Source organism: Hippoglossus hippoglossus, chromosome 16, assembly GCF_009819705.1.
Source record: "Hippoglossus hippoglossus isolate fHipHip1 chromosome 16, fHipHip1.pri, whole genome shotgun sequence".
Taxonomy (NCBI): domain Eukaryota; kingdom Metazoa; phylum Chordata; class Actinopteri; order Pleuronectiformes; family Pleuronectidae; genus Hippoglossus; species Hippoglossus hippoglossus.
In genome coordinates, this window is record NC_047166.1 from 16,997,523 (window position 1) to 17,010,493 (window position 12,971).

The window sequence follows — 12,971 nt, forward strand, 5'->3', positions numbered from 1 at the left end:
TTTCTCTTCTCTCTGATGTCTTCTCTCTCACACTCCGCCATTACGAAGTTCTACACGTTGCTCTTATCAGCAGTTACTCACTAATGGATTTGTGTGTTTACACTGAGTTGAGGAAGGAGTGATAATAGTGGCTGTAAAGTAATCCCGCTATTGTTTACACTCATCTCCTGGGCCTTCCTCCTTCATTATCTACAGCTGGTGCTGCTTAAGTGTGTCTGTGTGCACGTGCTTGTGTGTGTCTGCGTGTGTGTGTGTATTCTAGGACTCCCCAATGTTGTGGGGACCTAAAACTGTTTGTACAGGTATATTATGGGGACATAGCTCATTCAATTTTAAGGTGAAGATAAGTTTTAAGGTTAAGTAAAGTTAAGGTTAAGTTTAGACTAAAGTTAGGTTAAGGTGAGGCAAGTAGTGGCAGTGGGAAAGGTTAGTGAAAGGTCTCCAGGAAATAAATGCTTTGTCTTTTGTCAATGTTATGTCCTCTGAAGTGATAGTGAGCTCCTCTAAAGACAGTTAGAGGAGCCTTTCATCAACTATCTTCTCTCTGAACGGACTCAAGAGCCATCAACCTTACTAACTGCCTAAATGATCAGACTACAAGTTGAAACACACAGCAGAGTTCTCATGTTGCAGCAGAAAAGTTATATGGTAACAAGCCTAGATAATCTTTTTTCCGATTGGTTACAATCTTAAGCTCAAGGCTGCATTTTCATGCTTAGTCTGATTGCAGTTATTTGCAGGAATGAATCAAATTTCATATTAAAGGTTCATCGCATAACTGTTCTGTTTCTTGATTTAAAACAACCAGAGCTTGTCTCGGTTGCAACTTTGTAAACTGCAGATCCTATTTTGGCTGAGCTAGAGTGAAACATATTGTATTACATGTGCATAGTATACATGTGTTTACTCTTTTCATCAAGCATCCGGCCGGGTTTTTTCAAAGCGCAACGCTTTCTTACAATGTGCATAAACTGTGAGCTGAGACCAAACATGTGCTGCACCGACCAAAACATGCACCGTAGCCTAGACTGTCTGTCTGTGGTCATCAGTGCATCTTCTGCAGGTCAAACTATTCTGAGGCCCTGCAGTTATTTCATTTTGCTGCGTCTGCACCCACCGACTTGGACTGAACTGGCGTTACATCATGGAAAAAGGTTTCCGATGCCCACTCGCATTTGGAGCATGATATCATTCGGTCTCGCTGAGTGGATGCACACCAATATAAGCAGAGAAACACCCTCACACACGTGAAAGTGCAAACACACACGGCCATAAACATCGGTCAGAGGTTATTTAATGCCCCTGGTGAGCCATCCAGACAGTGTCGTTTAGATCCCAGGGGCTCTCTGACCCTCTGTCCACAGGATATCTGATCCCGTGTGCTTCTGTCCAAAGGGTCTGATGCTTACTCATCCACCAACAACACTTTCTGACTGCAGCCAAGGCACTGATCACACGCTGGTCTATACTTTGATGTGGCGTTAATCAGTCTGTTATGCCAATGACCATTTCGGTGAGGTCATTAAAGCGATAAATCCGTGGTACAAGTTAATGCGTTTCAGTATTAATTAAAGCTCTATCGTGTCACCTCTATCGTTTACCATGTTACAAACTTTAGCCCAGTGTAGGTCAGATGACTATATTAGAATTTCGGTGCGAAAACTGATATGTGGTGTAACACGGCCAGAATAACATCTCATAAATGATGCTAGTATGATATCACACTGCAAGTCGGTAAATGTTCTGGCATAATCAACCAATGATATCAGCTAACGAAAATAGGCTTTTATGTAACGATATAGAAATCCCTTTGAATTTAGGTGCTGAAATATTTTGGGGTGAAATACAAATATATAAGGTAAGGCTGGAGATATGGCCCAAAATTATATCAAATGTTTCTACCAGTCTGTAATTTATCTCGAGCCCAAATATAAGAGATATTGATTTGACTCTGGAGATACATTATGCTCATGTGCAGGATCATTATTTTAATTTGAGTTATTATTTGAAAAGGTTTACATGCTTTGATGTTCAGAAAACGCATCACTTTCCTCAAACTGTCAATCGCTGCATCTCCTCTTTTCAGCCTCTGTCTGAAACGCTTTGTTGTAGCTCCTGTCTCTTTAAGGCCCTCCTCCAAATAAAGCCCAGTCTGCTCTGATTGGCCAGCTGGCCCACTCTGTTGTGATTGGTAAACCGCTTCCACGTCTGGCAAATGTCAGCCTTCTTACTTTACCTGGCTTTGATTGGGGACGTGACCGACTAGCAGCTAGGTGTGCTTCTATCTTCTGGATTTCTCAAGAGGAGTTTGAGGAGCTTCAGGAGCAGTGTTTTCTGTGAGGAAGAGGGGTTCTCATTTCCACAGGCTTTGGGCTTTTTAACTTTGCAGAAGTTTTACATCCACAAAAAAACTATATAACACACAAAAAAGCATCATATGTCTCGTTTTAAGCCAACAATATAAGAGTAAGTGTCCATATATGTCTTAGCTAGAAATTGCTTTACTGTATGATACATACAAAGGGATGATGTCTGTGAGGGTTTTGCTCGTGTTTCTGTGCAGAATAAATGTAATGTAAACAAATTAGATAAGTCACATGTTGATTATTAGGTTAAAATTTTAAAGCAAGGAACTCTTTTCATCTCGACATCCCTCTAATCTTCCCTTCGTGATGCGACAGTGTAAATCTTCCTCCTGACAAACCATAAGCCATAGATGAAACCAGATGGAGCTTCTCCATCCATATTTATTTAGATTCAATTGGCTCGTATACAGATATAGTCTTCTTGTCCTCCTTATACAACATTCCAAGCAAGTGATGCACCGCATTACTGCAAATAAAGTTTAGACTGTTCATGTATACAACTTGTGTGCTGACAGCAACGTGTTGGGGACTGGGTGGATACACTGGGGCGGAGTTGAGGGAGAGGATGACAGTGAGCGTGATGAAGGATTGATGTTGGGCTGCCGGCACCTTGAGTTTGGGGTCGCTTGGCAAAGATGCCTTGAAGCTTTGAGAAAGAGAGAAGGGAAAAGAGATTCTGGGATTAAGCGGTTTAAGACATAAAGTCCGCCGGCTGCAGTGTTGAAACAAAATGCACTAAAAATAACGTAAACTCTAACACTTGTTAGGATCAGAGGATTAAGATGCATTAGAAGGAAAGACGCTTAGTATACATCTTGAACCATGTTTTTGTAGTTGCCAACACATTAAAGGGATAGTCCACCGAACAATTTTAATGCACTCATTACCTACACACCACTAGGCCGATGGAGGGGAAGGTGACGTGTTTGAGTCCACAAAACACTTAAGGTTTCTCAGGGGTAAACCAGCAGCCAAATCCAATACAATTGAATTAACTGGTGACTCCTTCTTCAAACAGATTTGACTCAAAACGGCATCATTTGCACCGTGTTTTAGGCCTAAAGGCTGGTTAATAACCTACAAAACATGTTTTGTCTTAATTCTCATAATGTGACTTTTTCTCTGATTAAATTACGACTTATTCTCATAATATTATGACTTTATACTCATTAAATTAAGACTTTGGTATTGTTATACTATGGAAATGGGTTTAAAACTGCGCAGTAGGATTTAGATTATAGTTTGGTGTTCCGGGTCTTGTGACTCCATCTGTCAGCCATGAACAATCGTCTAAAGCCTGCAACACACTGTGTCTGATATATGAAGACTGATGTTTAGAATATTACTTCTAATAAACATAATAAGCTATTGTTAGATAAACTCTATGGTCTGGGATTTATATTATTGAAACATCTGACAGAATTCCCTGCAGAGAATACAGAAGAGCCAACACAGGGAGTCCTCTGCAGCTGTCATCACTATACACTTATCATGTCAATGGTAAATTCCCGCAGGCCTGCCTGAATAAGTGTTTGAGGAGCCGTGCACTTTGACTCAGCAGCCTTGTGTTGTGTCGTCCCAGCTGGTCTGTAGGAGATTGGGGGGTGTGCAGCCGGAGCTGTAGTGGAGGAGAGCAGATTCGGCAGGTCCAGTGCATCCAGAGGACCAGCCAGGCCGAAACAGCCGCCCTGGCTGACTCTGAGTGCGCCCAGCCCTCCCCCGCTAGGAGGCAAGCCTGCAACGCGCATAGCTGTCCGCCAGTTTGGACCACGGGGCCATGGTCACAGGTAAGCATGTGTGAAAGTGATCAGCCACATATCACACTGACGTATGACAGACATACCGCTGTAGTAGCACAAAACGTTTATCCGCAGGATGATTAAAAAAAAAACAGTCCAAAGCTTCAAACTAGCTCTATACAATGTGTTGCTAAGTGAGCCGTCGCCTTAATGGCTTCACCATATTTTACGACGGTGATCTCACTGAAACCTCTCATGTTTTGTTCTCAGCCCAAATTCCTGTGCATTATGTCTAGTGACTCGTTTCGCTGTTAAACTCCCATTTTACCCCAGAAGGTCCCTAACTACCTGCCACAAACGGTGTCCAGTGTGCTTCCTCTGTGGTAATTTGCGGCACAGTGCAGAGCGCAGTGCGTCACAGCCCCCTGTTTCTTGGATGATGTGAAACACGCTCAAGATTTTTGATTTAGGCTGCGCCATTAGATGTGTGCACAGGATCAGAATGGATATTGGGGGACTTGTTGGCCCGTGTCAAAGGAATTACTAAGGAAGTAAGGCACAATAAGTCACTGTGTGGAGAATGTGAGTATATGGGCGAGTGTGCACGGTTGGCTTGTTCACATCATTGGCCTGAGACATGTCTTTCTATGCTTAAGTCATTTAGTAGCCCCATTATGTCAAATCTTGTATTATTTTGACAAATCCTTTCTTGTAGTCGAGTGGAAGTGGAAAGGCTACTTCTGAAAAGATGGCTGCGCTTCAAATATAGTTCAAAATGGATCCCATTTCATCAGTGTTCATTGTCATTATTGTGTTTTTAGTGCTGAATATTAAAACTTTCTCCAGCATGGGGCCAAATCAAGTGACAACCCACCGGTATGAACGGTCGTTTTGAAGCCTTGAGTTTTGGCGCCATCTCGTCCAAAACTAACCATATTTTGATGGGGGGTGCTGACCGAGAGCTCAAGGACACTGCACGCCCACCATTACCAATTGGACGGTATACCAGCTGTCAATCACATGGTATCCATACCCTGATGCATACAATGCTTTATTCTCTATTTTACTCTAAATGGGAACATAATTTAGAAAATGAACATTATGCTGTATTGAAGAAGACTTGAAATCCGTGATTGAGATGAGGTGAGTTGAGAGAATACAGGTTTCAGGCACTTTCTGGACCCGGAGTCTAAATCAATTTTCATTTAGGCCGTTTTCAGACATAAACTCTGGAGAATGTCCACACAATTAGGTCTGGACTTTCCCCGCAGTTTGTCTTTCACATATGAACAGCCTAACTGCAGATTCTCCACTCAGACGCGCTCACAACAACACAGAACTCTCCGGAGCGGTCAAGTGAGGGGTGGCGCAGCAGGCAGAGGCAGGACGTAACGTATTCATTCTGCTGTGGTTCTGCCGTGTTCTCACATCGGCTCCTCCAGACTCTCTGTAGATTTTATTCCAGGGGACTGGCCAGAGAAACTCGAACATTTCCGTTCTCTAATACAGCCTCTACGGAGAATGTCAGGAGATTATCCTGATTTCAGTGCATGTCTGAAAGCAGCTTTGAGCCAAATGTGTGAATGTTATTAAATGGGTCAGTGGAGATTTAATTTGTCTATTGAACTTCCCTTCTGCCTCAGTCAAATTGTTCCTTTTGATTTCTTAATTTTTTGGGAATTAATAATTGTAAATAATATTGTCATGCACAGTCAGGGCAGTAAAGGCTTAAATAATCAGTATCATCTTTACCGTGGTTCTCTTTATTCTGCAGTGTTCTCGTAAGTGTGGCAATGGCCTGAGGAAGAGGACAGTGCTGTGCACGAGCACCAACCCAGGAGTCCAGACACACACACTGCCAGACAGTGTGTGCGCAGGCCTGCCAAAACCTGCCGGTCAAGAATCCTGCTTCATTAAACGCTGCCAGAAACAACGAAAGGTCCAGTGGTTTGTCTCCACATGGCAAGAGGTAATTCCCTACAGCAGTTGTAAAGACGGGTGAAAAAATATGGAATTAAAATGAATAAAGCAGCAGTTATGGAGTATGACATTTTTTGGATATAAGTTCTCTTTCTCAATTCTTTCTTTATTCTCTTTTCAGTGTTCAGTAACGTGTGGTCGTGGCTATCAGACACGCTTCATCAAATGTGCAGAGAAGGTCTGTATCCAAATCTATTAGTTATATTGTAGGTTTTCAGTTTTGCACTTTACTTTTTCTTTTAATACATAAATGCAGTGCTATCATTTTTAATGCAAAGAATGGCTTTCCTGTGGGTGTCATGTTATACATACATATATATATATATATATATATATATATATATATATCTTGATGCTTACGTGAATATTTTTTGTTTCCATGATAAAGGACACTGCAGGAAAATACAGAGAGCTCGCTGCCAAGAAGTGTCACCACGTCCCCAAGCCAACAGTCGAGCTCCAGAAGGCCTGCATCCTGTCTGACTGCCCCGTCCGCACGACACCTCCAGTCCACAGGTGGAACACGCATCATCGCACCCATCCACCTCAACCTCCGCCGCGACCAGACTGGCACTCATCTCCATGGACACAGGTAAGTTACTTTGGAGTGGGATGAGCGGGGGAAAAAACATATCAATTAGAGTTTTGAGCCTGGAACATCGCCGACCAGCTACAAGATAGAAATTAGCCATAAAACATTTGATTCAGAGCAAAATAAATGTTGGAAAATGGGGAAAAAGTTACAATACTGTGCACATTATTATTTTAAGAGTGAAGGAACTACGCATTCCATAAAGCATTGCTAATGATCCCTTTCCAACAACTTCCAGTGCACTTCCTCTTGAATTTAACCTTGTTATTAATATAGTTTTGCAATATACTGCAGTTTGTATCTTGTATGTATGTATAAAGCGTTTCATATCGTGCATAGTGTAGTAACCTAGTGTAATAACGCTCAACGATCCACTCGATACCGATATGATTTTCGCAGTTTTGGTAAACATTTCCATGTATTAATATTATTAATATCCAATATTATGGCTGATAATCAAAATCTCTATTCAGTCCTGGGGTCTCTTGAAAGGCGCTATATAAATTCAAGCTATTATTTTATTATTATTCAGAAAATGAATGATTTTTACATCAGGAGCCAAAGTTGAACTTTATAGAGGAGGCATTTAATGTTTATCATCAAATTCACCTACATGATTTGTGTCTTTGTTTACTGCAGTGCACAGTGACGTGTGGAGGGGGGGTGCAGGCCCGGACAGTCCAGTGCCTGGCTCAGGGGAAGCCCTCCTCTGGCTGTGCACTCCATCTCAAACCCTCCATGTCTCAGGCCTGCAACACCAACTTCTGCCCTCAACCTGAGAAGAAAGGTACTGAAGCTCTTGCATGATGTATTTTTGATGCTCGAAGACAAACTGAAATTGTTCTTCTTGGAATTTATAGCATGAAAACACTTCCACAAGCATTTTTCTCTTTTTTTTTCTCACAGACCTTGCGTGCAGGGATTACTTCAGCTGGTGTTACCTGGTGCCCCAGCATGGAGTCTGCAACCACAAGTTCTATGGCAAGCAGTGCTGCCAGTCCTGTTCAAATTCAAACCTATAATCACATGAACTGAGTCTGTCTGTGTCCGCCACAGATAGGTAGTTAGACAAAAGACTATATTTGATGTCCATGCTTGAAAAGACCGTTTTTTAGTTTTTTCTTTTGCTTTAAGCGTGTGGCGAGCACTGAAAAACAAAATGACATTTCAATGGAAGTGCAAGAGAGTTGCAGTGCCCTCTCCTCTCCCTGCGATGCCGGCCATCTGGATAGAAGAACTTGATGCTGACAGCACTACACAGGAATGTGATCAGGACAGTACAAATAAAGGAGAGAATTATGAGGAGGAACTCGCAAAATGGGAATCTTGATTAAAGTGAATAGGACTGACATGTCCAAAAGAAACTGAAAACCTGACAAATCCCAGCTTTGTTTATATATACCGTATGTAATAGAACAGATCTGTACCCAGGACACCCAACAACTCCCAGGCAACCGAGGTCCAGTGATGGCAGACCAACAGAGAAAAGTGGTGGACGCCGTTTCAAGCGCTGCCACGCGACAACACGTGATACGCCCTGGAGCGCACTGCGATTCTTGACAATTTGGAAATCTAGGATCTGATAATGAAAAGGGATGTTTCAAAGAAACGAGTAAGAAAACATAGTTTTACTGTAAGGCTTGATAAAAAACAGGCTGGGAACAGTCAGAGGGGGCTTCCTTAATAACTGGACAATAGCAGAATGCTCTTTGTTGGCGTATAAAAGAAAAAAAGTAAATGTATGATACATGAGAGAAGTATTCTGCGATGGGTCTTGGTTGTGTGAACTGGCTTTCGTACTCAGTGGTGCTACAACGTTGTCTTTTGTCACCAAATCAATGTGAAATCCTCAAGAAGAACAACTGAGCTGTGTGACCCATGTACAGTGTTGTTTGTTTTATTTATTGGCTTTACGATACAGCGTTGCTGGAAGACTGTATTAATAAGCAGTATAAATACGTCCTTTTATTACTCTACCCTATTACCCTTATATTTTGTATTATGTTTCATAGGATTTCATGCTGACAAACTGCACCTTTTTTTTTACACAAAACATTAATTTTATTTTTTGAAGAAAAACATCTGTGATGTCAAAATCTCAATCATCAACGTCACCATTATTATGATTATTGATCACTAACAATAGCTGGTTATTGGAAATCTTTATCAATAACAAAAAAGTAGCTGTTTGAAAAGGCACGGCTCCTTTTTTTTACATTACACTGTTCAACATTACTCGAAGCAGTCGTGTGTCACATGCATTGACATGGCACAAAAATAATGCATTACAGATTGATTATGGACAAAAGCACTGACAGATGATGGCTAATACTTTTTCAATGTGAGTTTTTACAATGTAAATGGGACAATAAAGAAATGTGTATCATGTCAGCCTCTCAGCTGTAGCATGCAGTCGTCAGTCTGGTTGAATTTCTTGTCTTTTTTTCTGTTCTTTTATTTTCAAATAAAGATGAAAATAAATAAAACAAATACGCGAAACATACAAAATATACAAATAAAAAACATTAAAGGAAACAAAATCCTTACCCACCCCATCCTCTGGATCCAGGCCACTGACCCCTTCACAGCATCACCGCGAAATGTCCTCGAGATTCATTCAAAGTGAATGCCAAGCCTCTAAAGCGGATTCCTTCAGTCCATGGACTCAAGCAGTCGACGGCCCCAAGTGCGCAACGCACAAGACACGAAAAGAGAGGGGAGTCTGGAGGCTTTCAGCACATGGCAACCATTTTTTTCTCTGCTGTAAACCCAACTATTAGAGCACATTTCTTAGCTGTGGCCCAAATTGGATAGGTCAGAACTTTCAGGGTCAGCAGTTATTTTTTATTGAGAAAGGACACGATCACACATACGTGAAGCAAACATCACAGGTCAAAGTTCACCAGAGCTGAAAAATGTTTGAATCGCCTCCTTGAGACTGTAAGTGAACATAAGTATAGAAATATTTGAGTATGTGTGACTTGGCCCTTAAGCTTCTGAGGCTTCAGATATGCTTTGTATAAAAGAATGTAATGCATTTGCTGGTGGTCTGGGTTTTTATACACTAACCATAATTTAACCCAAACTTCGTCCCAATCAAACACTGGTCTCACATCTGGGAAATCTGTCCTCCACAGAGTGTCTAATGCCAGTGGTCTGTGAGAGTGGTTGTGTGGTTGCCTGGTGTATCTGGATGAAGTTGATGAGCATGGCTCATTAAAAACCAAAGTTTCAGACTCAGACAAATTATAGGCTCTCAGGCCAAAGGACAAAAGTGTCTAGTCGAATCATAATGTGCTGAAACTTAAAAGACAAAACTTAAAAGAGGAGGAAGAAAAAATCTGGCTATTGAAACTACTTTCTGGAGCCGAATGCTAAGATCTAATATTCAGTGTGCAAGCACCTAAGCAAGCGCCCTGGCTATAGAAGTAATGCCAATGTGGTATTATCCATTTCAACACCTATGACATACTGTGTCTGGGCTTAGCTCTGAGTCATTTCTCGACAAGGCGAGGAGACACTGATGCCCCAAAACAAAATCACCATTGTCATAATCCCTGGGGCACAGGCCTCAGGCTCTTGGAAGGAGAGGGAGCGAGGGAGGAGAGAGGAGAGAGCAGAGGAAGAAAAGGGAGAAGGCACATGTGTGTTTGGTGCTGTCATAGAAAAATGCTGTGAGAAATACAGCGGGTGAGCCAGAGGGAGAGGTGGGTACAGGGAGAAAAGGGGGTTTTCCTCCATGTCAACGAGCTCTCTGTAGTTGATTCAAAGCTGGTCAGCTGTGAGCACCGCATCACTGGGGGAATGTAGGCCAGGAGAGCAGTGGGTGTTTGTCTGCACCACGTTCAGAGATCTGAAATCCTGTTTTACCACACAATGCCAGTTTGCTGACACACATCCACACACAGACACACACACACGTACTGCATCAGATTACTCTAACCCCGCCACGTTTCTATGGAATGCACAATCAGCCACTTTGCACCCCGGTCAAGTTAAAACTCAATCTAGAGAAGAGAAGAGCACACATAGGAATACACACATTATCAAACAATTCCCAATTTATTCTGCAGAACAGTTATGTTAATGAGGAATGAATAATGTTACTATGCAAAATGATAATAATTATTAACCACTTACACACCTACAAAAGCCACAACACGAATGCACAAGTGACATTACAACATCAAAACCCACAACGTGACAACACAACCACATTGGATCCTGTTGTGGCTTTTGGAGTTGTGTTGTCACTTTTGTGTTTTCAGTTAATACGCGTGTGCGACATCCCGGCCACCGTACACATATGTTACAACATGTCTGGAGTTTGCCTTTCCTCCTACAGTCCGAACGGTTCACACAGCTTTGTGTCGCTGCAGGTGTGACTCTAAATGTGTTTACCCGTCAGTTTTAACCCCGTAACAACCAGAGACCAGTTTGCATATGAGACTCGCTCATCAAAAACAAACATGCACTGCGTCGGCTGCCAATTTATTTCCACCTCACTCCGTATTATTTGTTACGGACACTTCACAAGAGGAAATGGAATAAGAGAGGATGAATGAATTATTGTTTATACAAAGATAAAGATCCGAGATTTGGCTTCCTGCAGATAAGAGAGGTGATCAAGACCAATCCTGCAACATGCAGAGCGGTACCTACCCCATGTCAGGTAACAGAGGAGATTAACTGTCAGGGGGAGACAGGAAGAGAGGAGGGCACGGTCAACACTCCCCTTTCCACTCTATAGAAACTGTGCTATCTCTGACTGCATCTGTTTGGAGAGAGTGGGCTCTTTAGCCTCGAGGCTGCGCTCCGAAGGTTCATCTGAAGTTACAGGGTTATTACCTTTCCATCAAGGATAAACCTGCAGCGTATGTCCCAGCACCTTTTGTTGCTTCCTCTCTGCTATTGGACGACCTGCTGCCACAGTAATTATGCCGACCATTGTGGAGCACGACAAACTGGGACAGCCGCTCCAAACCAGGGAAACAACAACCTCTCACACAGGAACACAATACTGAGGGTTTGCATGGCTCAGTGTAAAATGCTGACAGACAGCGTGGATGTTCAACAGTGGTGGAGATGAGACATTGAACTACACACTGTTGTCTCAAAGTTCATGTGTTTTTTGTAGAAACTCAAATTCTGTTTCTGGACCTTGGCCTCCCAAATGATAAACCAAGCCATTCAGTGGCATAGCAAAGCTTAGTGTGTGTGTGAGTGTGAGCTCATGTCTATCTATATTTATGAGGGCCGATTTTGGTTCAATACCATCATTGTGAGGACTTTTTTAATGTTTTGAGGATATTTTAGCTCGTCCTCGTTAAGATTTAGGGTTAGGGTTAGAATTAGGTTAAGGTTAAGATTAGGGTAAGGGGCTAGGGAATCCATTATGTCAATTAGTGTCCTCCCAACTATGGAGAGATGTGTGTGTGTGTGTGTGTGTGTGTGTGTGTGTGTGTGTGTGTGTGTGTGTGTGTGTGTGTGTGTGTGTGTGAGAGAGTGTGACAGAGAAAGAGAGAAACAGAGAAACAGAGATCTAGAGACTGGATAAGAACACAGTTATCTGAACAACAGCACCCTCTGTTGGATACATATGAAAATGAAAACTCACAAAGTACACACAGACTAAAACAGTACAACCGTGGACTACTTTATAATAATAATAATAATAATAATACCACTAAACCAGGTTACAAAGTTTACAAAATACATGGTAATAAAAATAAGACTAAACTAAAATAAATAGGAAAACGTGAAGAAAATATTAAAAGCAAACCTGTTCAAAAGAGCTGGTCGGTTGAAAGTGGATGAGTTGTTGGTGACATCTTAAAGATTCAAAAGTGAGTTCCCTGACCGGGAATCGAACCCGGGCCGCGGCGGTGAGAGCGCCGAATCCTAACCACTAGACCACCAGGGACTGTTAGTTTTAGTCAGAAGTCAAATCGAGAAAATAAGTGATGATTGTACCGGTTTTAACCCGGTTTGTACAAGTTAACTTGAAGATGCATGGATATGTCCTTTCACCAGAGATTATCCTGAGCTCAACCAGTTCCCTCTGATGGGAAAACACAAAGTTTCGAACTACATTGTCAGCCATTCAGAATACACCCTGTCTAAACCAGAGGGTTACACTGCCCCCTTTCGGCCGGTGAACGCTGGTAACGCCCCCCCCTAAACCAAAATGAATCGCCTGAAGTAAAAGGGAGGAATGACATAAAATATCATCGTTTGGTCAAAAATTAAATTAAAATATACAATTTAACACGTGTTATGCTGACAAACAATCGA

At 42.1% G+C, this 12,971-nt stretch overlaps 1 protein-coding gene and 1 non-coding gene across 2 annotated transcripts in view; one reads left to right on the forward strand and one right to left on the reverse strand.

Annotated features, from left to right (window-relative positions):
• Nucleotides 1-9,905, forward strand: part of LOC117777303 (A disintegrin and metalloproteinase with thrombospondin motifs 16) — a 60,423-nt gene extending 50,518 nt beyond the window's left edge. The window contains exons 19-24 of the mRNA XM_034611984.1: nucleotides 3,949-4,153; nucleotides 5,880-6,074; nucleotides 6,207-6,263; nucleotides 6,474-6,677; nucleotides 7,317-7,464; nucleotides 7,584-9,905. Of these exons, the coding sequence (XP_034467875.1) occupies nucleotides 3,949-4,153; nucleotides 5,880-6,074; nucleotides 6,207-6,263; nucleotides 6,474-6,677; nucleotides 7,317-7,464; nucleotides 7,584-7,699 (925 nt within the window). The 3' untranslated portion in view covers nucleotides 7,700-9,905. The remainder of the gene's footprint in view (nucleotides 1-3,948; nucleotides 4,154-5,879; nucleotides 6,075-6,206; nucleotides 6,264-6,473; nucleotides 6,678-7,316; nucleotides 7,465-7,583) is intronic.
• A 2,623-nt stretch (nucleotides 9,906-12,528) lies between these two features.
• trnae-cuc lies at nucleotides 12,529-12,600 on the reverse strand. Its single transcript has one exon. It is a non-coding gene; the product is annotated as a tRNA-Glu (tRNA).
• Nucleotides 12,601-12,971: the final 371 nt, after the last annotated feature.